The sequence below is a fragment of the Panthera uncia genome, chromosome D2 (genome assembly GCF_023721935.1).
Source record: "Panthera uncia isolate 11264 chromosome D2, Puncia_PCG_1.0, whole genome shotgun sequence".
Taxonomy (NCBI): domain Eukaryota; kingdom Metazoa; phylum Chordata; class Mammalia; order Carnivora; family Felidae; genus Panthera; species Panthera uncia.
In genome coordinates, this window is record NC_064818.1 from 3,278,304 (window position 1) to 3,305,410 (window position 27,107).

The following is a 27,107-nucleotide window of genomic DNA, read 5'->3' on the forward strand; positions in this document are numbered from 1 at the left end:
TCTATCAGCCAATGCCCACTGTTGTCGAGATGAACTTTAAATCAAATCAGTATAGCACAGTAGTCCCTGCATGATCTGGGCTCTCTCTACCTCTCAGGTCTTAATGCCTACCATTTCCCTATTTATACCCTTCTTTTTACTAGCACAAAACTTACACTTTTCTATTTTATTGCCCTGTGAATATGCACAGTGAATATGCATTTTCCCCTGTCTGGAATGTTCTGTGGTCTTTAAACCTAAGTACATCTTGTGTCTTCAAACTCTGTCTCTGTAACTTCCCCTGAGAAGTGTCTCTGACTTATGCTGTTGGTTTTACATCTGAAACCTTTGCTCCTATAGATTCCCATATGCGCCTTCCAAACTAGTAAAACGGAACCTGCACACATTGATCTGTAAATACAGCTTCTCCAGCACAATGTTGGTGGGAGACAGAGGAAAAAGGAAGGCAATTTCTGTTTTAAGTCTACTAGGGAAAGCAATATACACACCTTCACCTTAGAAGCAAGGTGGAAATGTAGAGTTACAAACACCCTTTAGCAGACGGTGACACATTCATTTGAAAATTACAATACAGATTCTACAGTCCACACTCCAGCAACATCATCTCATTACGACTGAGTACTAGTGCCCCATCAAAACAAACTGACTTTTTCCCCTTTTTAAATATTTCTGAAAAGTTAAAGCCCCTTAAATCTATCTTCCCAACCTCTTCTTCATTCGTATTCTATTTTGGTCTTACCAAAAAAATTCTAAGAAGTTTCATCCATAGTATAGTTAAAATTAATTGTGATGTCATATCCTAAGCCCAAGATTTGAAACAATCTATGATTTCTTGTAAGATAACATCCTTCATTACAAATTTCTTCAACCGAGAATGTCTTATACTCACACACAGAAACACCCACATTAGATAAGTAAACTATCTCCAATTTACTGCCCAAATTTGTTCTTGTAGGATGTGGGGGCAAAGGGCAAACAGATTTGGAATTTAGAAGCCTTGCCTTATAGTTTATGTGCGGTTCCTAATTAACTTTTTAACCTTGATTCAGTCACTTAATCTTTCTGATTTTCTAATCCTCTTTTGTAAAACGAGAAGAGTTAAATTAGATGGTTACTAGGGTCTTTTAAAATCGTTAAGATCACCTGTGAAAATACATCAGCTCCTGTGTTCTACTTTGACCTTCATTACCAAATGAGAAAGAGAAAGCTTTATGATTTTCATTTTTTTAGGAATAGGGATTCATCTTCATCATACCGGTTGTATTACGAAAGTGAAATTTGTATTATATAACTGTTTGATATTATGCATTTAAGACTAGCTATAAAACGTTAATATAAAATGTTCACATAAAACATTATTATTTATCTAGTGACTATCCTGTTTTATTGTATGCTCAACTGATGCTGTTGAATAACTACTATTTATTGCAACGTTAGTGGTATCATTTTATTGGGAGCACTGTTGGTGTTTCGTGTTAGGAAAGCTAACTCCGACACAATGCTGACATCAGGGATAAAAAGGAGACAGCACAGTAGAAGGCAGTAACCCTCAGGAAGGCTGCTGCTTGTTTACATGGGTTGTAGGAAGTGCCAGGAAGTTTAAGATGAAAAACGCTAGACTTTGAAACATGATCTTTCTCGAATAATTCCAAGAACCAAGTGCAGGGGTAGGGGGCAGAAACGTATGTAATTAGCAATTTCAGCATTTGATTTATTGTGGAAAGGAACAGAGGAACCTAAGGAGTGAGGCTGGAGGAAGGAGAAGCTTGTGTTGAATCAGGCTGTGCTCCATGGTTGCTCTGCCTTGGGGTACAGCGCTTTGTGATTGTTTGTTTTGCATTTCAAAGTTGTCTTCTCTGTAGCAGACACACCAGCCTCATTGGGTGTAGAGGTCCTGAGTGTGGTACTGTGGATATAAACAGTTTAGCCCTGCAATGGGAAGGCAGTCGAGGGGGAAGAATAAGAAAACACACCAAGTATAATCAGCTTAGTGTAAATCATACTTTCTTCACTGGAAAGAGCCTCACATTCTGGGAGACTTCATAAAGTATTCCACACCAGTAAGCTGAAGCTGCAAAAAATGTCAAAAGCAGGAAAGGCCTAACTTCTTGAAAGAAAACTTTGAATTTGGAGTACAAGTGTGTTCTAGGTCAAAAAAAGTGTTGATCAGTGAGGGACTCTCTTACCTCCAGCGTTACTGAGGTGAGCCTCAGGTCAGTTTATAGAGGAGCCCTCAGGCTACAAGAGCTTCCGGGGCAGTGGTCTTCAAAATCAAGTGTGTGTGTGAGAATATTGTATATCCATAGAAAATGTAGACTCTTCAAAATCAGAAGATTCTAATCCAGTAAGTCCAAACCCTGACACCATCGCAACCCACTTTTGGGAGGCAACCCTGGTATCATGCCCATAGGTATTTAGCCTAAAAAGGTGAAAAAGATGCAATTAAAATGTCTGATATATTAAGGCGCCTGGGTGGCTCAGTCGGTTAGGCATCCAATTCTTGATTTTGGCTCAAGTCATGATCTCCCAGTTCATGAGATTGAGCCCCGCGTCAGACTCTGCACTGGCAGCGTGAGCCTGCTTGGGATTTATATTCTCTCTCTGTCTCTGTCTCTGTCTCTGTCTCTGTCTCTCTCTCTCTCTCTCCACTTGCCCTGCTCTGTCTCATTCTCTCTCTCTCAAAATAAATAAACTTAAAAAAAAACAAACATAAAATATCTGAAATATTCAAAGAGAATTCAATAAGGTATATGCAAATTTATTTACTCCATTCCATAGAAAAAGACTCCTTATTTTGAACAGTTATCAGTAATAATGGATAAATATGCTTTCAAATGTGCATACATATACATATATATACATAACATACATACACATGCACACACACTCACAAATATATAACCTTGTTTACCTCTTATGCTAACCTTACATGTTATCGTCATTCTCATTTTTTAGATGAAAGTGGTAAAACAGATGTAATTTGCCTAACATCCCACAGCAGTAGCTTCCAAATTCTGACTCAGGAATGTGTGTTATAAATCCCGTGCTCAATGTCACTCAGCCAGCGTTATTGCCAATATGGTACAGGGCGTATGTTATAAGACTTCTTATGTGTAGACAATGTGCTGGCCAGAAAAAGGAACAGATATTTTTTTTAGTTTATTTATTTATTTTGAGAGAGAGCCAGGGGGGTTGGGGGACAGACAAAGAGGGAGAGAGAAAATCCCAAGCAGGCTTTGCGCTATTAGCCAGAGATCATGACCTGAGCTAAAGTCAACAGCCAATCCCTCAACCGATTTTGAGGCACCTCAAGGAACAGATTTATAAATGTTGAAATAACTTGATGAATAACAGACACTAAGAGAAGCCAGGATGGCGAGGGGAGCATCAGGCAGAGTCTGTGTCTCGTGGCCTCTGTGGGAGCCAGTTCACCACCTGGAGGTACTAGGTCTGCTTCAAAATGGTGGTTCCTTTGTTCCTACAGTATGGGAAGCGGGGCTCCGCAGTGCACGTTAAATTTGGTAACTTCTGGATATTTTTCTTCCTACCGTGTTTTCTTTTCAATCTAGCCATGAGATTAATACCTATAAATATATAAGTAACGTTTCATTAACCATTTTAACCTACTGTAAACATCTTAGTCTTGAAGTCCAGTTGAAAAGAAAAATCAATTAGAATTTTCTTGAAAAGAAAATCAATTAGAATTTGATTAATTTTATTGACAAATTTTTAACAATAAAGCGATAAACCCAGAGGCAAGAATGAATACAGATACTCTGATTATAAATTTTAAAAATACTAATTATAAAAGAGATTTTAACTTAAAATGAGATTATTTCAGAACAATATTTTGATAAATGTTAAGTGTGATTTTTTTTTAATTCACTGCAGCTTTTTAGAGGTGTTTAATATTCTGTAGGTATCTCATCTGTGGAGAGCATGTTCAGAAGCAATTTGGACATAGGCATATTATAAGATGATTAGCTGAAACAAGTTTTCAATGCCTATGATCTACAGTTCTCTGCAAAGCTTTTCAAAAGGTAGACTGGGGCGCCTGAATGGCTCAGTCGGTTAAGCGTCCGACTTTGGCTCAGGTCATGATCTCGCGGTCCGTGAGTTCGAGCCCTGCATCAGGCTCTGTGCTGACAGCTCAGAGCCTAGAGCCTGTTTCCGATTCTGTCTCTCCCTCTCTCTCTCTCTGACCCTCTCCCGTTCATACTCTGTCTCTGTCTCAAAAATAAATAAACGTTAAAAAAAATTTTTTTTAAAAGGTAAACTAAAAATAGTCTAAAAATAGGTAGACTAAAAATAGTCTAAAAATAGACTAAAAATAGGTACAATAATCTCTGAAAACCGTTTTGGTGACGATGTGTTCTAATTGAAACAACTAATATAATGAACTTTGGACTGCTTTAAGAAAATTCTAGTGCCCATATAGCAATGACAACAAATGTGTTTTTAGTAAAAAGTGGTGATTTTGTTAAAATAAGTTTAAAGCGCACAGTGTAGGTAGTGGCTGTATGTTCCTCATGGCAGAAGGCTAACTTCGTGGTCAGACGTCAGTGGTGACATATTATTCCAGATGGACCACTGACTCTCTCACTAACATAATTTTAGCCAGTGTCACTTCGGTATAAACTTGGAATATCTGGCTCCTTTGGCTTTTGTTGCACAAAGAAATTGCAGAGTTTAGACATGTCAAAAAAGTTGATTATGGCAGCACTAATATTTTTGTCTTTACAGTAATAGAATATCCTCTTGTCCTTCAGAAAAAATTCCTATCAATGTTAGGCTTCAATTAAACCTAATTTCTAGCCATTCAGAATGTAGTCTTCAAAGAAGACCCAAACCCACCTTTAGTTTTGTCTGCGGCTGTTTGGCAGAACGATTACTTTATGAGCCTGACTCTTGACGTGCATTTGCATGAAGCCACTGATGTCAGCAAGAAAACTAATAAAACACACCGCATATTTTGTTTTGTGTATTGTTTTAATCAATACTCCCTCTGCTGGTTTAATAGGAAGAGAGCCCCAAGGACAGCTCATTTTACCAGATATTTATAGAATGCTTTTTGCTATTAGAAAGACATTAAAAAGTAAAGTCAGGAGTCGAGGCTCCTGTGAATTTATTAGCTTTATTTGTATAGCTATTCCTTTTTAATTCACACTGTTAATCTACGTAGGAAAAATCGGTACCCCGGGGCATTTCTTTTTTCCAAGATAATTTCACAGAAACATGATGTGGTGGTGGTAGCTTTGATTTTTCCATCCTTCCGTTCTGAATTATTTTGTCATTTTCTCTAGAAATTCAAAGCGTCCTCTCCTGTAAGCCCAACAACGGAACGCCGAGTGCAGTCTGTCGTTCAAGGTGATGTAGACTTGTACCCATCTCGCTGTGTTCTCGTTCTCTGCAGGCACTCCATCTGCACCGTGTACATTGAAGTGCTTCCTCCAAATAATCAGAGCCCTCCCCGCTTCCCACAGTTGATGTACAGCCTTGAAATCAGTGAAGCCATGAGGATTGGTGCTGTTTTATTAAATCTCCAGGTATGTTTCTTAGTAGATGCGTCAAGTTCTATGGGGACAATCTCGAAGGCTAGTAGGTCCGTATTTGGGCGTGGAGGGAAATTCACATGGCTGCCGCCAACACTCTAGTGAAGGAAAATTCCATCTGGAAAAGAGCGTAGAGGTCATACGGACGGAGGGTTTCCTCAGCTAATCTATTCTATTGATTGCCACCGCTGAAGGACTAACACGAGCTGGCACGGATTAGCGGAAATCGTTACAAGAAAGAATGAAGGGATTGAAAACATGCACTTGAACATTTTGTACTTTGCACGCAAAGAGTCTGCAGCCGACTATTATTTTCTGTCTCGGAGTCCTGTACCCCAGCAGGATTTATTTTTGCTGCAGTGCTGTATGGAGAAAATAGCTTTGGGTTCGCTGGCAGACGGTAGGCACTCTAATTCCAAGGCAGACAACTTCGCTCCGTGGCCAGGGGCAAACCTTGTGATTTCTGGGCCTCGTTTGTTCATTTAGATGAAGGGAGGAGGTTTAGCTGATATTCCCATTTGCAGCTCCAGATTCATGGGCGTGTGAGTTACTTGCAGGATTACTGCTTGCTTTTCACTATTTATACATTCCTGACTGAAGCACATTTGGCCGGGAAAGGCTGCCTCTTCAACTTAACCTGCAGCTGCAATTCGGGCCGCCTGTGGTGTTGCTAATGGCCACTTGCTGCACAAATCCTAGCGTGACACCTCACTTCACCTGTGGATGTCTGCAGCACAGGGAACGTACCTTCTCCTGGGGTAACATGGGAATGGCCGACATGGCTGACCAGAGAGTTCAGGAAGCTGGCTTGACAGTTAGGAGAGAGTTACCGGGATGCTGGAGGGAAATCCCAGCATCTATCTGTACCACCAAATGAGGTGATATCTCCAGTATTTATTCTGTCACTTTTCCCCAGGTAACTAGAGAGAATTTGCTTTTGTCGTTCATTTACTATTAAAACATGTGGGGAATAAAATTATGTGACGGTAGACATATTAGCAACAAGGACATTTGGAGTATTTTAAGGGAATAAAGGAAAGAAGGGAACCACATAGTCTCTTTAGGAGGGAGAAAACAGCCAGTTAAATCATGAAAATGAAAAAAATAGGAAAACTAAATATGAAGACAAGTGTATTTAATGGAATGATGAAAATCTTTTCTAGATAGATAGATGGACAGATGGACATTTATTTGTGTAAACAAGAAGAAAAAATAAATAAATCCTAGATTTGTCAGATTCAGGCTAAGAAATTTTACATGTTTTACATTTAAATAATCCTTCAGAATGTGCCTTTGTATGATTTAACTTTCTATGAGGTAACATAATCTTACTTATGAGATGGTCTAGGTCTCATTTCAAACAAATCCCAGAAAGGTCCGGGAACAGTATTATAGAAGAATAACTCTACCTGTGAGTGAAAAATGAAAAGGAGTTGGTCTTTTTTATATCTCAAGTTTCTCTACTGCAAAAGCTGAGAAAATGCTTGAAATGACATTTCTATTCACCCTTTCTGCTTCTGGTAGGAGCAAAAAAAAAAAGGGTGCCAATTGCAGTGCTGTCGCTGGGGGAAGGAACGCGGGTGTCCTCATCATGGCATTTTTCATAAGCCACCAGCCATTCACTTTTGCTCATGATCAACTGAGATTGAATTTAAACTGGGGACCTAAAAGCTGAAAAGCTTCCGCCAAATTACTCTTCCAGAGACTTCTAATAACAACGCACCAGAAGTACCTCCGGCTCTGTCCTCATCTTTTTACCACGCGGCACTGCCCACTGCCGCTGACTCACTGCTCAATTTAGAAAGACAGATTTGTGGAGAAATATATTTTTGAAGGTAACAGCAGCCTGGCTTCCGAATAATCTGTTCTGGCTGAGATCAAAGTGGTTTCTTCTGAGGAAACAATCCTTGTTTCTCCCCTTCCCCTTCCCCTTTCCCTTTTAAGTATTTCCTTTTATCTGTCTAAAAGCTGCTGGGGAGGCTGTGATTTTCCTTGGGTTATGAAGGCTGTCCTGACTGGCTGCCGCATCGAGGGTGTTCAGTGGAGAAAGCGACCCAGAACTCTGCTTTCCCAAATTCCTGTGCCGAGGACGGTCAGCATTAGCTGGCATTTTTTTTTTCTCCCAGAGTTGGTCAGATCTTTCACCAAAGCATGATTGTGCATCGCCCTGACTTGCCAGTGAGTCCTCTTAGAATTCCTAGATTATGCCCTGGGATCATGGGACCATGGGAGCCCCCCGTGCACAGCTGTCCCCACTCTGTTCCATCACGTCCGTCACTAGCCTGAAATCAGCCATGGTGGGTGCATTTATGCCACAGAAATTACGGGTGCTGCAAATCAGTACCTCTCACTGCATCCACGGCTGGTTGTTAATCCTTCCCAGCACACCACTGGATGTGGAGCTTAAATCAGGAGGATGAAGTAACTTCGTCAGCCTTCTGCATCTTTGTCCCTCTGAGATGTTGACATCCGCTCACACCATCACCATCACCCTTATGCTCGTATAACGATACTCATAGGTAACACGTATGCGGCACTTAATGAGATACGACTGAAGTTCTTCACTTACCGGTCTTTACGGAAAGCTAGGTTATATTCCACACACTCTCAGACTCAAAATTTCAACGATTTGCTACTAAGAAGGGTTATTTCTCCCACTGTGCGTCCACCACGGGTCCATTCCTGCTCCATTCTCCACCATTTTCTCCCGACTTTGCAATGAAGGGGCTGCCTCTATCTAGGGCAGTGGTATTCTTCTGACAGAGTGAAAGGACAGACACAATAAACCACAATTTGGATCCTAATGCTTCTCCCAGAAGTGACGCCTGACCCTTCAGCCTGCGGCTCATCCATCACACTCAGGCACAGGCTTCTCCTGGGCCCCTCACCCCAGGGATGCATCATCCCCCGATGGGAGGCATGAGAGAACCACCTGGCTACTCTGATGTTGAGAGCTATGAGGTCTGGTTCATCGCTTGCCTTCCAAGTTATCGCAGGCAACCATTTTGCTAAATGCGTTATCTCTGCCGACCATGGTTTCCCATCCTGATAGCCCCCAGTAACAGTTTTCTCACCAGCTTCCCATCTCTTGGAACCATACTATCTGTTTTCTGGGTGCACACTCCACTTTTAAGTATCAGGCTGGGATCAGTTAGGATAACTAGGATTCTGTTGCCAGGCTCCATGTTCAGTGCCATCAGAAGTTGACATAGACTGTGCTGTATTCAGTCTTTGCTCCACAACCCAGCTGATGAAGTGGCCTCTGTCTAGAACAATAGATCTCTTGAGGTCAGTGTTTGCTGGGGAAACAACAACGAAATAAAACCCAGTTCTTTGTTGTTACCTACACGTGCTGCACATGATACCTACCATATTTATTTTCCCCATTGGCCAAAGCAATTCACACAGTTCCTCCTGAGTTAAGAGGTCCAGAAAGTATAATCTTCATGTAGCAGATGGCCTCAAGGGTTGCATGGCAAACATTGAGGTCAGTGGAGCTGAGATGTCTTACCTCCCCTAAGAAAGGGACTGCCAATACTCCCAAAATATTTACTTTGAACATTAAAATGTATAAATTGATTAACTTTCATATAAATAAAATAACAATGTTAACACACATTTGTTTCCCCATTTGATTCTTAAAAAAGCCCAAAGCAATTGGAGCTATTATCATTGTCATTTTATAAATGGGGAAACTGAGTCACAAAAATAAAAAAGATGATTTTTTTTCCATGCGCATCATGCTTAAAAGTTGTACACAAAGGACAAAACCTACACAGTCTGGTTAAACACACGTGTTTACCCATACTGCTCCTGTGCCTGTACTGCTTCCTTATACTTGAAGTATCTGCAAACCCTCCGTTTTCTGTTCTTTCTCCTGCTCACGTGCTGGGAGGCAAGGTACTGCTTCCTCGCTGAGGCCACTTTCTAGCTTGGCTGGTAACCACTGTTCCACATTCAAAAGTCTCCTCCACCTGTTAAACACCTTCCCCCACCCCTGACTGCAGAACCCTGCCTGTTCCACTTCTAGACCAAGGGAAAAATACATATTTCCTTTACACACAGCTTATTGATAAACATGCTTTTTAGAAATAGCTGACTAGTTCATATGTCACGTAGTCCATTCTTACAGATCGAAGGTTCAAAGTTAGTTGTCAGAACACCAAATCCTGCATCACGTCCATTGTTTCTAATAACAAAGACATCAATAAAAAAAAAATCACTTGGTTCGGTAGAATTAGATAAAGCAGAGTGTTTACCAAGTTCTCATCTTTCAAATTTTTGCCTCTATTATAATATTTCTCAGTTATTTATTTGATTTTATTTCTAATTTTCCATGTATGCATTGGGATACATTGTTGAAAGTCAACTACTTTAACCTGCTGAAAAACAGTTCTGTGTCCTCAGCTTTAAGTATAATGCATCATTGCATTCGGTTGTTACCCTGGCCTAGTGCGTAGGCAGATTTTGTCTTTATGATCTGGCAAATGAGGAAGTGGAAACTCAGAAATAGCAGGGTTTGGGAGCCAGAGTAGTTTTGGGGGTTTGTTTTTATCTTCCCCCCTTTGGCTCCTAAATGAGGACCCTGTCTACTACTATATCTACTAAAATAATATAGGATATTATTTTAGTTTAGGCTGTAGAAAAACTATTAAATTTCATTTTTCCTATTTTGGGGGGAGTGTTGTTTTTTTTTTTTTATATTACATTAGTTTTGTGATTTCCAAAGGTTAATTTTATGATGCTTATGAGGGCAAAATATTTGAAAGGTTTAGGGCAAGGCAACGATTTATTACGTGGCCTCACAAAGAAGCAGTTAAGGGAAATGTTAACAATTTCCACTCTGACATAGAGATTATAGATAGAATAAGATTCTAACCTGGATACAGCATGGTTACGTAAAAAATTAGCAAAATTCCCAGATCCTACCTCAAAGAATTCCTTGTTCTTAGTAGAGTCCTCTCCAAGATGCCAAGTAAGAGAGATCCTGTATGGTTTTGGAGACCTTTACCATAGAAATAGGTGAGAATGGATGTTTTTGGTGCTCCAGTGTTTGATTTGTCCAGTGTCTCCCCGAGCCCAAGACTGAGAGGAGAAAATCCAAGAGGAAGTAGGGGAGATTGGCATCCAGTTCTTTAACTGAATGGCTGCTGGGACTTGTGTCCGTGCAAGTACACAAGGGGGAAGATACTAGAAAGAGATGTCATGGTGGAGCGGGCAGTTGGCAGGAAGGCCTGGACTGCTCCCCTGAAGACTTTGCCCATGCTGTTGGTAAGATGGATCCTGCCCGTTACCATAGACCTCAGAGTTGAGGCTGGTGAGTGTAGACAAAAATGAAGGGAACCACAGCTTGTAGAGAAGAGAGACATGCACGCACCCGGACGTACAAGAGGCCACCGACTGAGCATTAGGCACAGGATTCAGCAGACGTCACAAGGCACCATCAATCCTGAGGACGCCACTTGGGATCGAGCCCTATCAGAGGGAGTCTCCTGGTGCCAGTCTCTCCCGCGCTAATTCTCAGGTGACCTCAGCACAATCCCTTTAAGAAATGTGTTTTCCCCTCCGTGTCCTCTCTATACCAGCATTAGAAGGGAGCAAGATGGATATGAGCGAGAAAATCACACACACACACACACACACACACACACACACACACACACCACATCCCTAGAAACGAAATTGGTTTTAAAATAAAAAGAAGGTGTCATATTAGTAAGAGAGAGTTTTACTAAGTGACAGTTGTAGACTTTTCAGCTGAGACACAGTGGAAGAAGCCCACTGGACAGGAGAGAGGTGGAAGCGATAACACAGCAGCTCCATAGCAGCCTGGAAGAATTGAAGCCATTTACCTACTCTCCAGGAGATTCCTTATACAAAGGAGGCATAAGATAATGCAGAGTTGAACTCTTGTACTTAAAGCGGAAACACCCAGGAAGGAAAAATTTCGGAGAGTGCGTGGAGGTGTTTGGCTCTGGCCCTGCCTCACTTCCGAATACCTACGCTTGCCTGCATTGCGTATTGAGCCAAATGAAAATGAGCATTATTCTCAGGGCTCTGACTCTGTTTCTAACATGGGTCATTCACGATGGGGCACTTAGTTTCTTTCGCACTTCTACAAATAGTCAAAATATCCAGTCATCAGCTGTAAGTTCGTGCCTGACTGCAAAGAACAAATCTTAGTTATAAACAAGTTTTGAATCAAATGATCCATTCACTTATTGCTGATGAGGTCATCCCAAAGGAAAGTTCAAGTACATTTTGCAAATGTTAAGAAACATGTAAATGGGAATGGAAAAAAAGTATACTCCTCCTTGCACATGATACATTCCTTGAGAAATGAAGAATTGGGGCTGGGGGAAAGTAAGTGCTGGCAAATGTCCCTTGTCTTTGCCCATGCTATCTATTTTTGCTGGCACACCTCTATTTTATTGACATGTGGACTTATTTCTGAAAATGAGTGGTAGTGGAAACAATAATTTGCAGTGTTGATTTTTTTTTTAACACATGAAGAATGGGTATAGTAGGGCATAGGTTAAGAAACTACAGCCTGTGGGCAAAGCGACCTGTTTGTATGGCCGTAAACTGAGAATGGGTCTTAGGTTTTCAAAGGTTTGTTTATATAATATAAACAACAACAACAAAAAACAAAGAACAACCCTCCAATGTACAATGGTGCCCACCATTATACTTAAATAAAGTTTAAAGGCACTGCTAAAAGAGATAAGGCATAATCTCCTTATCTGTAAAGATAAGATAATACGTATCTTTATAGACCTAAGACCTAGGGCTATAAAGTTGAATAAGTGTATTGAATTTAATTATTTAATCTGCATCAGAATATCTGAGATGGGTCTCACATTAGTTAGCTAGAAATAGAAGCAACATCAGTTGTCAGGATAACTTGTGTGTATATAAATACTTAGGTCAATATATATTAGTTAAATAAAATAATGGAGACTAACTTATCCATTGGTGCATAATAGAAAGCATAATTTTAAAAGCTTGGCAAACGAGAGAGATTATTGTCTTTGGGTTAGGGAAGCTGAGGTTAAGTGAGATAGCATATAAATGGCTTAGCTCAGTGCCAGAAATAAAAAGAGAAAGTGCTTAGCTCATGGTAGTTATTTTTTTTTCCTATTCATTACCATTCTTGCTTTTCTGTTAACCCGTGCTATGATATGGGGTTTTAAAGTGTGCAAGAAGGCGCCAGGCATTTGGAAGAATGAGTAGGAATAGTGGAGTGTCAAGGAACACGGGACAATGGATACATTGCCAAGAATGAATTCACCTGCTTTATGGCTTTACTGGTTCTTACATGATCACTTTCAAGTTAGAGAACAAAGTGACACTTTGGAAGCCCAAGAGATAGGTGGTTAAGAGATCAGTATTAATAAAAATATCATCGGGGTTCCTAGGTGGCTCAGTCGGTTGAGCGTCCGACTTCGGCTTAGGGCATGATCTCACGGTTTGTGGGTTCGAGCCCCACATCAGGGTCTGTGCTGAAGGCTCGGAGTCTGGAGCCTGCTTCGGATTCTGTGTCTCCCTCTCTCTGCCCCTCCCTGGTTCTCTCTCTCTCTCTCTCTCTCTCTCTCTCTCTCTCTCAAAAACATTAAGAAAATATTTTTAATTAAAAAAATAAAAATATCATCATATCTGATTTTAATTGCTGCTATTAACCAGGAACCACGCTCAGCATTTGGAAGCTTCCCTGGCTTTTATACATTTAGCTAAGTGCAGTAGAGCCCTGCTGTGGAATGGGGCTTCCAAGTCCAGCCACACAGCCTGCGAGTCAGTGCACTAACTGTGCTCCTCTCTGCCTTTCCTGGGGCCTGAAGTTCACTCCGTGCCCTCTGCTTTGCTGGATCTTGCAATCACTTCGATAGCAGTGTACATCTGCCCACAAAGCTAATGCTTCTTTTCTTTTTGAGAGCTGCTTGATCACAGTTGATTTTATTTTCTTGTGGTTGCTTCTTGCCTCGTTACAAGACTGAAGAAAACTATTGCACAGAGAATGACGACCGATACTGGGAAAACTTCAGGTAGCCTCTGCTTTAAACTTGCATCTTGAGCTGACTGGCTCCTGCGGTTTGAGCCCCCTTTCCTTTTCCTGGCTCCTCTTGCCAGAAGCTGCAATGGGACAGCGGACAGCTCAGACGCAAATCGCAGGAGGAAACCGGAAGCAGTGAGAAGCAGCCCAAGAAGTCAGACTTGGCACGTCTGGTTACCTGAGGAAAAACATACATTTTTCTAAGGAAACTGCCTAGGGAATGAGTGTAAGGAGGTCTGGGTCAGCCTGCTGCACGCAGCTCCTTTTCATCGTCATCCATTCTTCTCCTTTTTAATAGTTCCAAAAAGTTGTAGAATTTAAAGTGTGTGAGTCAAGGAATTATTAATTTTAGTCCTGAAGAAAAATGCCTACTGTCTTGATTTGATACAGAATTGATCCATTTCCAGAACAGTTTGAAATAAATGCGGGCCATTGTATAGCATGCCCTCTGCACTAACAGGTCCTGTCGGAGGTGCTAATTCGTTTCTCTGACATCTTTCAAATGTTCGAGAAGGTTTGGGGGTTCTTTCCTCTCCTTTTCTGATGAATATTTCTTGTATAATGGGATAGTTTTTTTTCCCCTGAAGATGATAACAGTTTATGATTCATGGATGTTTCGCCGCTGGTGCCGGTACAGCGTGTGTGAATCATAAACTCCGTGCCGCAGAATCTGTGATGTCATTTATATTATGGGGATCACTTTGGATATGTCACTTGCTCTTCTGTCATCAAAGAAGCTATTCTTTCTGCAATCCGTTTCTTGAATGTGTTACTGCAAAGATTAACACCGCAGATTATATGAGAAGATGGCTGGTTTTCCTTCAGCTTCATAATGTATGACTTGTCTATTCAGTAGGTTTCTCTGAGTTTGATAAGTGTGAGAAATGAAAGTCTCATTTGTGTTCTTTATTTTCATTTCAAGTAGGGGGAGATACATTTTCTCGTCTTTCCTTCCGCTAGATTTCAGATGGCTCTTTCATCATCAGTGGTATCTGAAATGAATAATCTCACTGTGGGCGCCTGCAGAGAAGTGGAAACACATTGAACACGGGTACTGGCCATCTGCTTCCAAAGTATAATTTATACTTTGTGTTAAGAATAGATAGATAGATGGATGAATAGACAGATACATGTTAGAGTAGAGAGATGTCTCACAATGCCAAGCATCTCCTTTTTGCAAAAATGATATCTTATCTGTAGTGCTCATTTTTCTCCTTTAAAGCAGATGTTCTGATATGTCTAAGTTTCCAAGGGAAAAAAAAAAGTTCAATCCCCTTGACAGTATGGGATGTACATTATGTGAAATGATTTTTCATCTACAAGCATATAAATTTGTCAAAAATGAGAAAACACATTTTTAACTGTGTTCTTTATTCATATATGTGTGTTCCTCTTCCCAAACAGTTATTTGGCCTCTGTAAATCTTCCATAGACAGCAATATGCTCACAGGCATAAAGCCAGACAAGTGTCGCGAGGGTGGGGAAAGGAGAAATCTAGGTCTGAGGCATTTAAAACAGCTAGCTCCTAAATTATTTTTTTTCATGACCTTCTTCCTCAAGAAGGAAATAAAAAATGATCCAAACAAAATGTGAGCTGTTGCCCCAGAAGAGTCGTAAGCTATCCATGTTACCTCATAGCTTGCATATCTCTTATGTACATACACACGCACTGTCACATTGAAGTGTATATTTAAGTGGAGCTAGACTTTACTTCTGCTCAGACTTACGCTCTCACAAGTAGTAGGACGTATAGGAAATGGATGAAAATTATTTTCTTTCTCTTTCAAAGAAGACAGCCCATTTAGGAAACTTGATGTGGTAGGAGAGATAAAGCCACATTCTCAAATGCTCTTAAAAATAATTACGGGCCTAAAAATAAGTTTAATAAGGTAAAATGGTGTTTTCTGATATCACCGAGCGTGAAACGGAAGTGCTGTGGCCCACTGTGCAGAGGGACGCAGATCAGGATTTGCGGTGCAGACGCAACGCAGAGGCAGCGATGCTCTGGCAGGAGAAGAGATTTATCGTGGCCCCCCTCCTGCCCCATGTTTTCATCAAACCCTTGGAAGAAGACTTTTACAGCCTCTGGTCACCACTCTACCCTTATCTCTGCACCTGTATTCATGTATTTTGTTTTGACTTCTGAGATGAAACATTAGCACTCCTTGTGTCTATGTAAACTGTTCACCCGCATACTTGATCAGTCCTTCTGAAAGCCTCTGTAATGAAGGATGCATCTAAGTGAATTACTAGAAAAATGAAATACAAGACAAAAAATACAAGCCCATTTTTTTTTTACTATTGGATTTGACAGATAAAAAAAATAACTGTCAAATCATGTTTTTTTTCCCTAAACTACTCTAAGTTCTACTCCAGAGGAATTACTCTAAATTTCTTACATCATGATCCATAGTAACCACAATGCAGAATTGGCACTGTGACCTTGGACCACACTTTGAATGGCACTCAGGGACTGGCTATGTAGTTTGCAAGGCCCAGTGCAAAATGAAAATGCAGCCCCTATTAAGTGTGAGTGCTGTGCACCGACCCAGAAGCTCTTTCCTAGACTCTGCCCACTCTGGCCTACTCATCAAGGACGTTGCTCCAGAATCACCCTTTTACCTCCCTGCAGCAGGAACAGTTCTGGCCCCATCTGGTAGTTTCCATGGACATGAAAGTCTATGGTGGTGCCTCCCAATTAGAGACAAGCAGACAACACGAAACGCCCTTGATCTCATAACCCGCTCTAGCTATTTATCTATTTCTGTGCTTTCCTTCGTTGTGGAAACTACTCAAATCCAATATCCATGCTGGCTTGAAGAAGGCCTCGGTCATTGTCTCTGCTGTTCTGTCTTGACCGCATTACAGACAGGATTTCAAACACACCAATCACTTATCCGGCTCTTTTTGTCCTAGTGCTTATTGCCAAATCCATTTCCCATCTTACTGCCCATCAGCAAGGTGGGGTAGAGCCGATAATCCCCTCCTTAATTAGAAACTTACTCCAGCACACTGGCGTTCCGGGGTTTTCCCCATCCTCCCCAGCCGCTCTCAACTCAGTCTGCTCTGACGTTCCTCTTCATTGCCCTGACTCTTAAAAGTTGGAATGCCCCAGTGCTCAGGCTCCTCTCCTCTCCTTACACTCGGTCCTGACATCAGTTCACCTGGTCTCATGGATTGAGCTTGTGACATGCTCATACCTGCAGTTCCTGTCTCCACCCGTGCCAGACTGTAGGGTCAGTATATTTTTGGATATGGAATAGGCGTCCCTCTTTGGTGGAGTTTCCAGAGAAACAGACTTTGAGATGAAGAGTCAGCTGCAGATGTTCACCAAGGGATGTTTTTGAAATCAACTCCTGTGGAAAGAAGAGGAACGTAAGCAGCATTAAGTTGAAGGTGAAGTGGAACTTCAGCTGACCCCACAGAAAGCTCTCGAGCTGAAAGAGCCCATTAGAGTTAGGAGGTTGGCGGGGTGGGGTAGCCCCTCGACACACCTGTATGCGTGATTTGGGTGCAGGCTGCCTCAGAGCCCAGCTCGGCCATGGCAAGGTGGCTCTCGTCAGATGCTCTCAAAGAGGACCGGCAGTGCAGGCTCTCAGCAGGCAACATTTCCAACACATCGGGAAATAATTTCTTTATATGCTTGAAGGGGAATTTGGGAGGTATATTATAGTGTTATCACATGAACGTGATAAAAAGCATCTTATCCCGCAAGATCATGACCGGAGCCGAAGTCAGATGCTCAACTGACTGAGCCACCCAGGCGCCCCATCCTTCTGATAAAAGATCTTTCAACAAAGGTTTCTGAGTATAGTATGAAAGTGATGATTTTCATTTACTTCATGCCAGAGGTCTATTGTAGGATTCAAAGAAAAGTTTACAATTTTTAAATCTGCTCCATGAAAAGCTTTTGGTGTTTTGGTGCTTGTTTGTTTTTCTTTTTAATTGACCAGAGTTAAACCATTCTGCTCTTCCTAAAAGTTAGATTTTTTAAAAAAAACAGATTAATTTGAGATCTGTGTTTGAATGTGGAATAACATTTGGCTGAGCAAGTCTTTGATAGCTGCCGGTATTTTAATAGCAGTAATCAGTATTACCTTTAGTAACTTGGCAATAAACGATTCTGTGCACGGTTTTCTAAACAAACCTCACAGTTTATTGCATGCCTCGAAGCTGCCTCTTGCTCTGCACTCTGTCAAGTATTGATGATTAAAGCTTGAGTATGCGAACGCAGTTATCTCCCTGAGATTTTGATAAATGAGACAAGAACAGAAACAGTGTTCCTGAGGTATACTCAGTAAACAGCCACTAGGTATCAGCTATGTAGGGAGAAAGACCAGGAGACCCAGCGGGGCTGAGCAGTGCCTGTGGTCTTGCTACACTTAGCTGTCTGGAATTAGCAGATTCGGAGCAAAGTAAACATGTTTTTTAGGTAAAAAGAGATAAAGAATATTTGCTTTGGAATAGTTACTTCAGAAAATTGAGGAATTCAATTACATGTCTCTTGTTCTAGTTGTGAATACTTTTTTCTTTTACATGGATTCACGAAATCCTGTAGCAGTGTGGAAAAGAAAAGGAAGGAAAAAAGTCTTGATTTCTTTGATCCTCAGTCACGTACTCGCCTCGCTCCATACACACAAAAACAGATTTTTTTTTTTTAAAGAAGCTCCAGATTAAGAAAACATATGTTTCAAAGACAGACGCAGAATTATCTGGCAATAAAAATTAACTGAGCTTTGCAACAGTTGTTCCCCACTACCTACCCCCAAATGAAACAAGATAATTTTGATTTCGATAAACAAATGATTACAAAGAACAGTAAGGCTTGATTGCAACCACAGTTCTAATTTAATCAGTGCGAGTGGGGTGATGTGAATCAGAAGTCGCCTTTGTGAGTCAAGAAGAAAAACTCAAAAGATTAATGCCAAAAATAGCCAGCTGAAAAGACCCGCTGTTCACATTCCTCTTTCCTTGTTTGATTTTAGTTTTTACAATGAATATGTATATTAATAGGTGCAATCATATCGTGCATGCTATTTCTTCTTTATGCAGCTTTCTTTTCTATTTTCTGTTTTTGCTTCACTTCCCACTTATCTGTCCCCTTCCCTCCACCAAACCTGCCAGCCCTTCATCATGAGGGAACTCCTGTTCACCAGGTGCTGTGCATCTTCCTGGATTTTTCCTATCCTGGTCCTATATGATTGTGTAAGGCACAGAAGTGTGTGTGTGTGTGTGTGTGTGTGTGTGTGTGTGTTTATATATGAGCACAGAAAGGACGTACACACATGATATACATATAGATGTTTTCACTATTGTCATCATACACATACATTTATGGTAATTTTTCTTGGAGATGATATAAAACTTGACAACCATTCAAAAACATTGGAAAATAAGTTACCAGCACCATGTGCCATCACCAAGTACAATTTCTAATTCTTGTGAAGAGTTTAGTCTCCTATTAACCACCACGCACCTGCAGCTGTTGGAATTCGGAAATAACTTTGATATGTCACCACAGTCTTGCCCTGTGACTCCATTCAACTTTTGTGGGTTACACTTATAATATCCTTCAGAGCAAAACAACCCATCACATGGGACCTTTACCTATCATGCCTTGTTGTTCTCCTCAATCTGCCACAATACTCCGTTGATACTTTTGAAGACTACAGGTTGCTTATTTTGTACGTTTTCCCTCTATTTGGTTCACTGGTGTTTCTCAATGATGGGTTATGTATATTTCGGCAAGAATATCCCGGAAGTGATGCTGCATTAACCTCATTGCGTCCTGTCACATTACATGTGTCCCATTTCAGGGAATATTACTGTCGACAACCTGATCTAAGTTGCATCAGCCTTCAAGTGTGTTAATGACTTACCTTGAGATTACGTGAACGTTCTTCCCTCGTATATTTTCACTCATTTTTAACATCTTGATGTTCTTTGAATTATTGTTATGATTGTTGCCAAGTGCTGATTTTCTAATGTCATCATCTCTTCGACATTTGTTAGTTGGCACTCTGCTAAAAGGAAAGCTATCTTATTCATCTTAGTTAATTATAATCCATTACAGTCATTATTTATTCTGAGGTTCAGATTGTCCCAGAATTAGTCTTGGCGAGCCCATTCAGGCAGGCTCTTGTGTCCTTTTAGCACGCCCCATCGTGTTTGGAGCACCTGGCTACTTTCTAGCTCAGCAAGGTGGTCCAGATTCATCTTATACTTCCCTTATCCCAGCCCTGGGTCTAACCATTTCTTGACAAAGTTCTGATTTCTTTAAGTGGGGATGGAATTTAGAAACCAAGTTGGGGCACCTGGGTGGCTCTGTGCTGAAGGCTCAGAGCCTGGGGTCTGCTTCAGATTCTGTGTCTCCCTCTCTCTGTCTGTCACTCATCCACTCATGCACCACCCGTCCCCTCTCTCTGTCAAAAATAAATAAACATTAAAAAAAAAAAAAAAAAGATCTGAGGGCACAGAATGTCCTCCGCTATCAGATATCTCTGCTTGCAGTCCTCCTCAATGACCAAAGCTCGGCAATATATGGATGTTAATATATGTGCATGCACACATGTACTCAAGTACACATATATCCACGTGCCAGTACATAGGCGTGTACAATATATACACATACGCTTATTTGCATCTGTATTAATGTTACACCTCCATATTTTTCTGCACACGTACATACATATGCATATTGCATGCAATATTTTATGTACACATTTTTATATATTGTGAAATAGCATATATATAAAACCATTAGTTCATACTAATAACTGTCACAATGAGAAAACTGGCCCTTATTATCTTCAGTAAATTTACTTACTGGAGGTAACCAGCCTCCCGTTTCTGACCTCCATACTGATGTCCTCTTCACCCCACTCATATTCTAATGCCACTTACATGACCTCCCCTCCTCTTCTCCTGCAGGCATGTGCCCCACATCCTGCGTGGGCTCTGGTGGGCTGGGCAGGACGATGCAAACACCTTCCCACCCGAGTCCAAACATCAGCACCTCTCACTACCAGGTGCCACCACCTTACACTGAATGGTGGCTTCTTCATGCCACCTGCGCCGTGACATCCCACTGTAGATTGTCCAGCCCCTTCCCACGCAGACGGCATCATCACCTCCTAGCACAACACCCCCACGGCAGCCCAGGCAATGCCCTCATCATCCTGTTGGAGCTTTGCAGCCACACCACGCCACAGCTCCCTCCCACAGAAGCCCAGCTTATTTGCCCCGGGTTCTACCATTAATTCCAGGCATTGCGAGTGCCTTCCTTCACCCTGCTTGGGTTTGGATGCCCTGTGACAAGCCGCCAACACCCACCAGGCTCCTTCTGACTCCCCACATCAGTCAGTTCCAACAGTGTTTTGGAATTTTCAAATTGCAGTGTTTCTGCTGCTCTCATTAAAGTTATTCCTAAGGATTTTGTTTTTTAATTTTATGAAGTGGCATTGTTTTCTTCGTATCATTTTTGATTGTTTGTCACAATATATAGAAATACTATGGATGTTTTTATATTGGTCTCATATCCTTCATCCTTTCTGAACTCGTTTGTTATTAGTCTCATAGTTTTTGAGTGGATTCTTTAGTATTTTCTTTTTTTAATGTTTTTAAGTTTATTTATTTTGAGAGAGACAGAGTGAGTGGGTGAAGGGAAGGGGGGGAGAGAGAGAGAGGAAGGGGGGGGGGGGAGAGAGAGAGAGAGAGAGAGAGAGAGAGAGAGAGAGAGAGAGATTCATTCCAAGCAGGCTCTGTGCTGATGCGGGGCTTGAACAGAGCCTGATGCGGGGCTTGAACCCACGAAAACATGAGATCACGGCCTGAGCCAAAACCAAGAGTCAGACACTTACCTCGTGAGTGAACCCCCCAGGTGCCCTAGGATTTTCTGTTTAAAAGGTATCATCTGCCAAATGGAGGTGATTGTACTTCCTCCCTTCCAAGATGACTTGTATGTTTTTTTTTTTCTTGCCTAATTACCCTGGCTACAACTTTCAGTAGAATGTGGTAATAGTTTTTAGTATAAATCTTTGTTTTATTCCTGATCCTGGGGAAGACCATTAGTCTTTCAACATCACTACAGTGCTAGTTAGGAGTTTTGTGTGATTGTCCTTTGTCAGTGTGAGGAAGTTCCCTTAAATGCCTTCTTTATTAAGCATTTCTATCACAATAGAGTATTGCATTTTGTCAAATGCTTTTTCTGATTTTTCTGAGATGATACTTTTTTTGGAAAAAATGTATCTGTTTATTACATTAATTGATTTTCTTCCGTTAAAAAGCAACTTTGCATACCTGTGACTAATCACATTTGGTCTTTGAGTATAATAATTGCTATATATTGCTGAATTTGAGTTGCTAGTATTTTGTTAAGGATTTTTACTTCCACATTTATAAGATAGACTGATCTATAGAATTCTTTTCTTGAGTTACCTCTGTCTGGTTTTGGTAAGAGGGTAATACAAGCCTCCTAAAATTAGTGAGTGTTTCCTCTTGTTTTACATTTTAGAAGAGATTGGGAAGGTGCTGTCAGTTCTTTACATATTTGGTAGAATTCACTAGTAAACCCATTTGGGCCTTTCTTTTTCTTTCTTTCTTTTTTTTTTTTCACATTTATTTATTTTTGAGAAACAGAGAGAGACAGAGCACGAGCAGGGGAGGGGGGACAGAGAGAGACAGGGAGACACAGAATCTGAAGCAGGCTCCAGGCTCTGAGCTGTCAGCACAGAGCGCAACATGAGGCTCAAACCCATGAACCGTGAGATCATGACCTGAGCCAAAATTGGACGTTCAACCGACTGAGCCACCCAGGTGCCCCTGGGCCTTTCTTTTTATGGAAGTTTTTTTTTTTGTTGTTTTGTTTTTAAGATTGCTAATTTAATCTTTTTTATTCATTATATGTCTATCCAGCTTTTCTTGATCATCTTGAGTCAGTTTTGGTAGTTTGTGTACTGCTAGGGATTTATTCATTTTATCTAGTTTATTTAACATGTTGGGTTACAGTTTTTCATCCCATTTTTTCTAAAATCTGCTTCATTGCTGTGAAGCCAGTAGTGATGTTTCCTCTTTTGTTTCTGATTTTAGTAATTTGAATCTCTTTTTTTTTCTTTATCTGACTAGAATTTTGTTGATTTTGTTGATCTTTTCAAAATACCAACTTTTGACTTCATTGATTTTTTTCTAATGCTTTTCTATTTTTATTTTATTAATTTCCTCTTTAATTTTTATTTTTTTTTACTTCTGCTTACTTTAGGTTTATTTTACTCATATTTTTCCATTGTCCTAAGGTGCAAATTTATTGCCTTGAGAACTTACCCCTTTTTAGACATAGATGCTTATAGTGATTAATGTTTTTCCAAGAGCTGCCTTATACTACTGCATAAGTTTTAGTGTGGATTTTTGTAATTTTTTTTTAATTTATTCATTTTGAAGTGTTTTCTAATTCCCTTTCTATGATCTTCTGAGTACATGTTTAATTTCTGCATGGTTGTCAAACTTTAGACTGTATGTTATTGGTTTCTAATTTTATTCCATTGTGGACACAGTAAAAACAGTAGACCATAGGCACTGGGTTTCTGAAACATGGGGTGACAGGGGATCAGAAGGAATGATGTTGGCCTGTCCCTCCTGGGCAGATACCATAGGCGGAGACTGGAGCTGTGGGAGAGGAGTCCTGTGATCCTGCATGCACCTGCTAAGAGGGGAGCTTCTGTCATGCTGTGCTGGCTGAGACTTGGAGGGAAAAACAACTTGTAGCTCAAATTCCACAGACTGTTCCTCTTCTAACTGAGGTTTCATAGTTTTTTTTTAGTAAACATTTCTCCTATTACTGTGTGTTCGTAGTACAACTTCCAGAGACTTTTAACTTTTTAAATATTTTTTAGTAGTCATGGTTGTTTTTGTGGGAGATCCACAGAGCTCCTCACTCAGCCATTCCTGAAGTATTGCCCTTGTGTGCTCTGTTCCTGTTAATTTTTGAATGGATGTATCATCTGCAAAAAGTATTAATAATCTTTACATGCAAGGTCTGTTTATTGGCTTAGAATAATTTGTATTGGGTATTATTTGTAGTGAATTATGGATATCACTGAATTTGTCCTTTTTAGCTCCAAGTATCAAGGACTTTTTTCCCCATCGTTTCTGTATGCTCACCCTGACCCCAGCCCATCCCTCCCCTTCCAAGAGTAATTTATTAATTAACCAAGGTCACATTTTCTGATGCATTCTGATCAAACATTCTGATACATATGTGGTTAGGAGGAATTTGTATGTTTTAGGTTTAAATTTTATGTCTTGCTGATATTGGTAACATATCATGTGTGCTACATGGTTCAGCCTTCCATGGAGTGAGTTCTATTGATGACCGAAGGATACTCTCTTTAAAAACACTTTGCAGGGGCGCCTGGGTGGCTCAGTCGGTTAAGCGGCTGACTGCGGCTCAGGTCATGATCTCACAGTCCATGAGTTCGAGCCCCGCGTCAGGCTCTGTACTGACAGCTCAGAGCCTGGAGCCTGTTTCGGATTCTGTGTCTCCCTCTCTCTGACCCTCCCCCCTTCATGCTCTGTCTCTCTCTGTCTCAAAAATAAATAAGCATTAAAAAAAAATAAACTAAAAAAAATTAAAAAAAATAAAAACACTTTACAGATTTTTTTTCCTAAATCTGTATGATGCATTTTTAGTCTTGCTATTAACATCAATAGTAAGTGTATATTAAGTGTATGCTATGCACTGGATAGATACGAACTATTTTACCACTGTGTAATCATCATACCAACTCTGAATTGGATGCCATTCTATTTCAGCATCGTACAGGCAGTCCTGGAGACATAAACAGGTTTAGCAATTCACATAGCTAATAAGTGACAGATTTCATCCTTATTGTTTTTTTTTTTTTTTTGCTCAAGATTTTTAGCTACCAAATTAAATTAATTTCCTTAGATAATACTTTCTGTCTGAATAGAATTCTAGAGTTTTCTAAACATCTATTTCCTCATCTGATTCTACATTCACTACCTAGACTTCCCATTTCAACTGTTGTTTATCCATTTTTGTGGTTGCAAATGTCACTTCAGAGGCAGAGCCCAGTTCAGGTAGTTAAAAGTGACATAATTGAGACTAGGTCCTCAATCTTATGATTACTAGCTCTAGGTTATTTTTTAATGTTTATTTATTTATTGTTGAGAGAAAGAGAGACAGAGAGAGAGCGCTAGCAGGGAGGGGCAGAGAGAGAGGGAGGGAGAGAATGCCAAGCAGGCTCCACACTGTCAGCGCAGAACCTGTCTTGGGAACAGCCTCACGAACCATGAGATCTTGGCCTGAGCCCGAATCAAGAGTCGGATGCTTAACCAACTGAGCCACCCAAGCACACTTCTGGGTTATTTTTTATAAGTATAGGCTTAACCAAAGCATACTGAACATTATTTAACTCTTTCTCAGTATTAATATCACAAATGATCAGAATTTTCTCAAAGGTAGAGACTATAATGCATAACATATAATTCCTGATTCCTAACATTAAATATGTTCTCTATAATGGTTGCCCAATACATTTTTGGCTTAATGAACTCAGTATAATGTGATTACTAGTTTCTAAATTAGATTCTATATTTATATCAACAGATGTTATTGTGGTACATGCGGCTTAATAGGTCTCTATGCTTCTTGATACCTATGCTCTTTGTAAAGTAGATTTTTCTGCCCCTTTCCCTCAGTACCATCAGAGCATGAGCTATATACTTCATTCAGTTGGACTGGCTGTATTAACTCCACTATTTTGAAAATCTGGTTTTAATGTGCTGAAGTCTGGGAACTACAGTATGTAGGCTGTGGGGAAGGCTTGAGAAATCCTTGAACTAGTGTGCAAGAGTTCAAGTGTAGGCTTTTTTTGTCTTCAGATCTCCACAGGCCTGGAAACACACCACACACACACAGACACACACACAGACACACACACACACACACACACACACACACACACATATACTTCAATTTATTTAAAACTGAACAAGAGTCATTTTGTTTAGCTATTTTAGCATTAAAACTGTTGTTTCCTATTTGTATTTATTCATTTTATTAGCAAGTGTTGAGTGTTGAGAACTGGCCAGAACTAAATATCGTTCCACAATAATTAGACTATCTTTAGAAATTATCAGTAGCCGCCAAGAGGCAGTAGTAAGAGAGGGCTAGTGTTCACTGTCACAACATGCTACTGCTTAGAAAATTATGTCTCAAGCCAAATACTCTTACACACAAACTTGTATATCAGCAAGCAAGATATTCCTTTCATGTGCCTGACAAGATTTTACACTTAAGTTCACTTTAGACAAACTGAACAGTATTTTAGAGAGAGCTTGGTTAATGTTCTATTTAGTTTCAGACAACAAGAAACTGAGTCATTAGATTGAACCCATGCTCTAGTGGAATCAACTTTTGGGGAGCATTCCAAATGACAAAGGACTCCCTGGGTTCTTACACTTTGTTCATATAATCTACCTATCTTCAATTATTACTTATTTATAGCATTTATTAATGTAATAAGCAAATCTTCTGGGGTTATAGATAAAGATAACTGAAACGTTGATTGGCCCCAATGAAATGCTTGCTGTAGAATAAAACTAACACAGACATACACACACACACACACACACACACACACACACACACACACACACCCCTATACGTTACCCCTCTCTCTTCTGATTCAAGTTTGGAAGACATTGAGACAAAACAACATGAAGTATGTAAATGAAAACTAAAGCACATTTTTTACTGTAAATATAGTTGATCAATGTACAAAACAAAATTGGATCACTGTACTTCCTTCATTCCATTAAATTTACCCTCTCAGCCACAGGAAATGCAAAGGCAAGCCCAAACTGTAAATAATAGTAACAGTATAGTAACAAAGCAGACAAGTGACCTGCTCATACATTCTAGTACGAAAGAGAAACATTAACAAAATATATAAGTGGGTTATATAGAATGTTAGAAGGTGAGAAATGCTATGTGGAAACGTACATGGAGAAAAATGGAGAGGGATATATGGGGGATGACAATTTGATCAGTGACGATTTTGCTAAGGTGACATTAGCAAAGAACTGAAGAAGGTGAAAAGATGAACCATACAGATGGGGGAGGAGTGCTTCAGGTACATGTGGATAGGTCCTGAAGTTCAGGCCCACCTGGTGTGTTTGAGGAATAGTAAAGGTACTAATGGGACCAGAATGAAGCAAGAGAGGAGGAAACCCATAGAAAGGAAGTCACCCAGTGATGGAGGAGGCATGGAGATAGCTGCTCTCAGTGAAATCAGGTATTAATGGAAGAATTTGAATAGAGCACTGACACGAATAAACTTAAAATTGAAAAGGATCATATGGATTCTGTAATGAAAATGACCTGCAGTGAGGCATGAGAAATTGTGCAAATTAGTTAGGGTGCTATTTCCATCTAGTCCAGACTAGACCTGTTGTGACATTTCTGGAAATGGTGATAGGTGTTTTTT

At 40.4% G+C, this 27,107-nt stretch overlaps 1 protein-coding gene across 1 annotated transcript in view; it reads left to right on the plus strand.

Annotated features, from left to right (window-relative positions):
* PCDH15 (protocadherin related 15) overlaps window positions 1-27,107 on the plus strand; it is a 741,840-nt gene that overhangs the window by 442,396 nt on the left and 272,337 nt on the right. Inside the window, exon 13 of the mRNA XM_049646661.1 lies at window positions 5,414-5,546. Within this exon, the coding sequence (XP_049502618.1) occupies window positions 5,414-5,546 (133 nt within the window). The remainder of the gene's footprint in view (window positions 1-5,413; window positions 5,547-27,107) is intronic.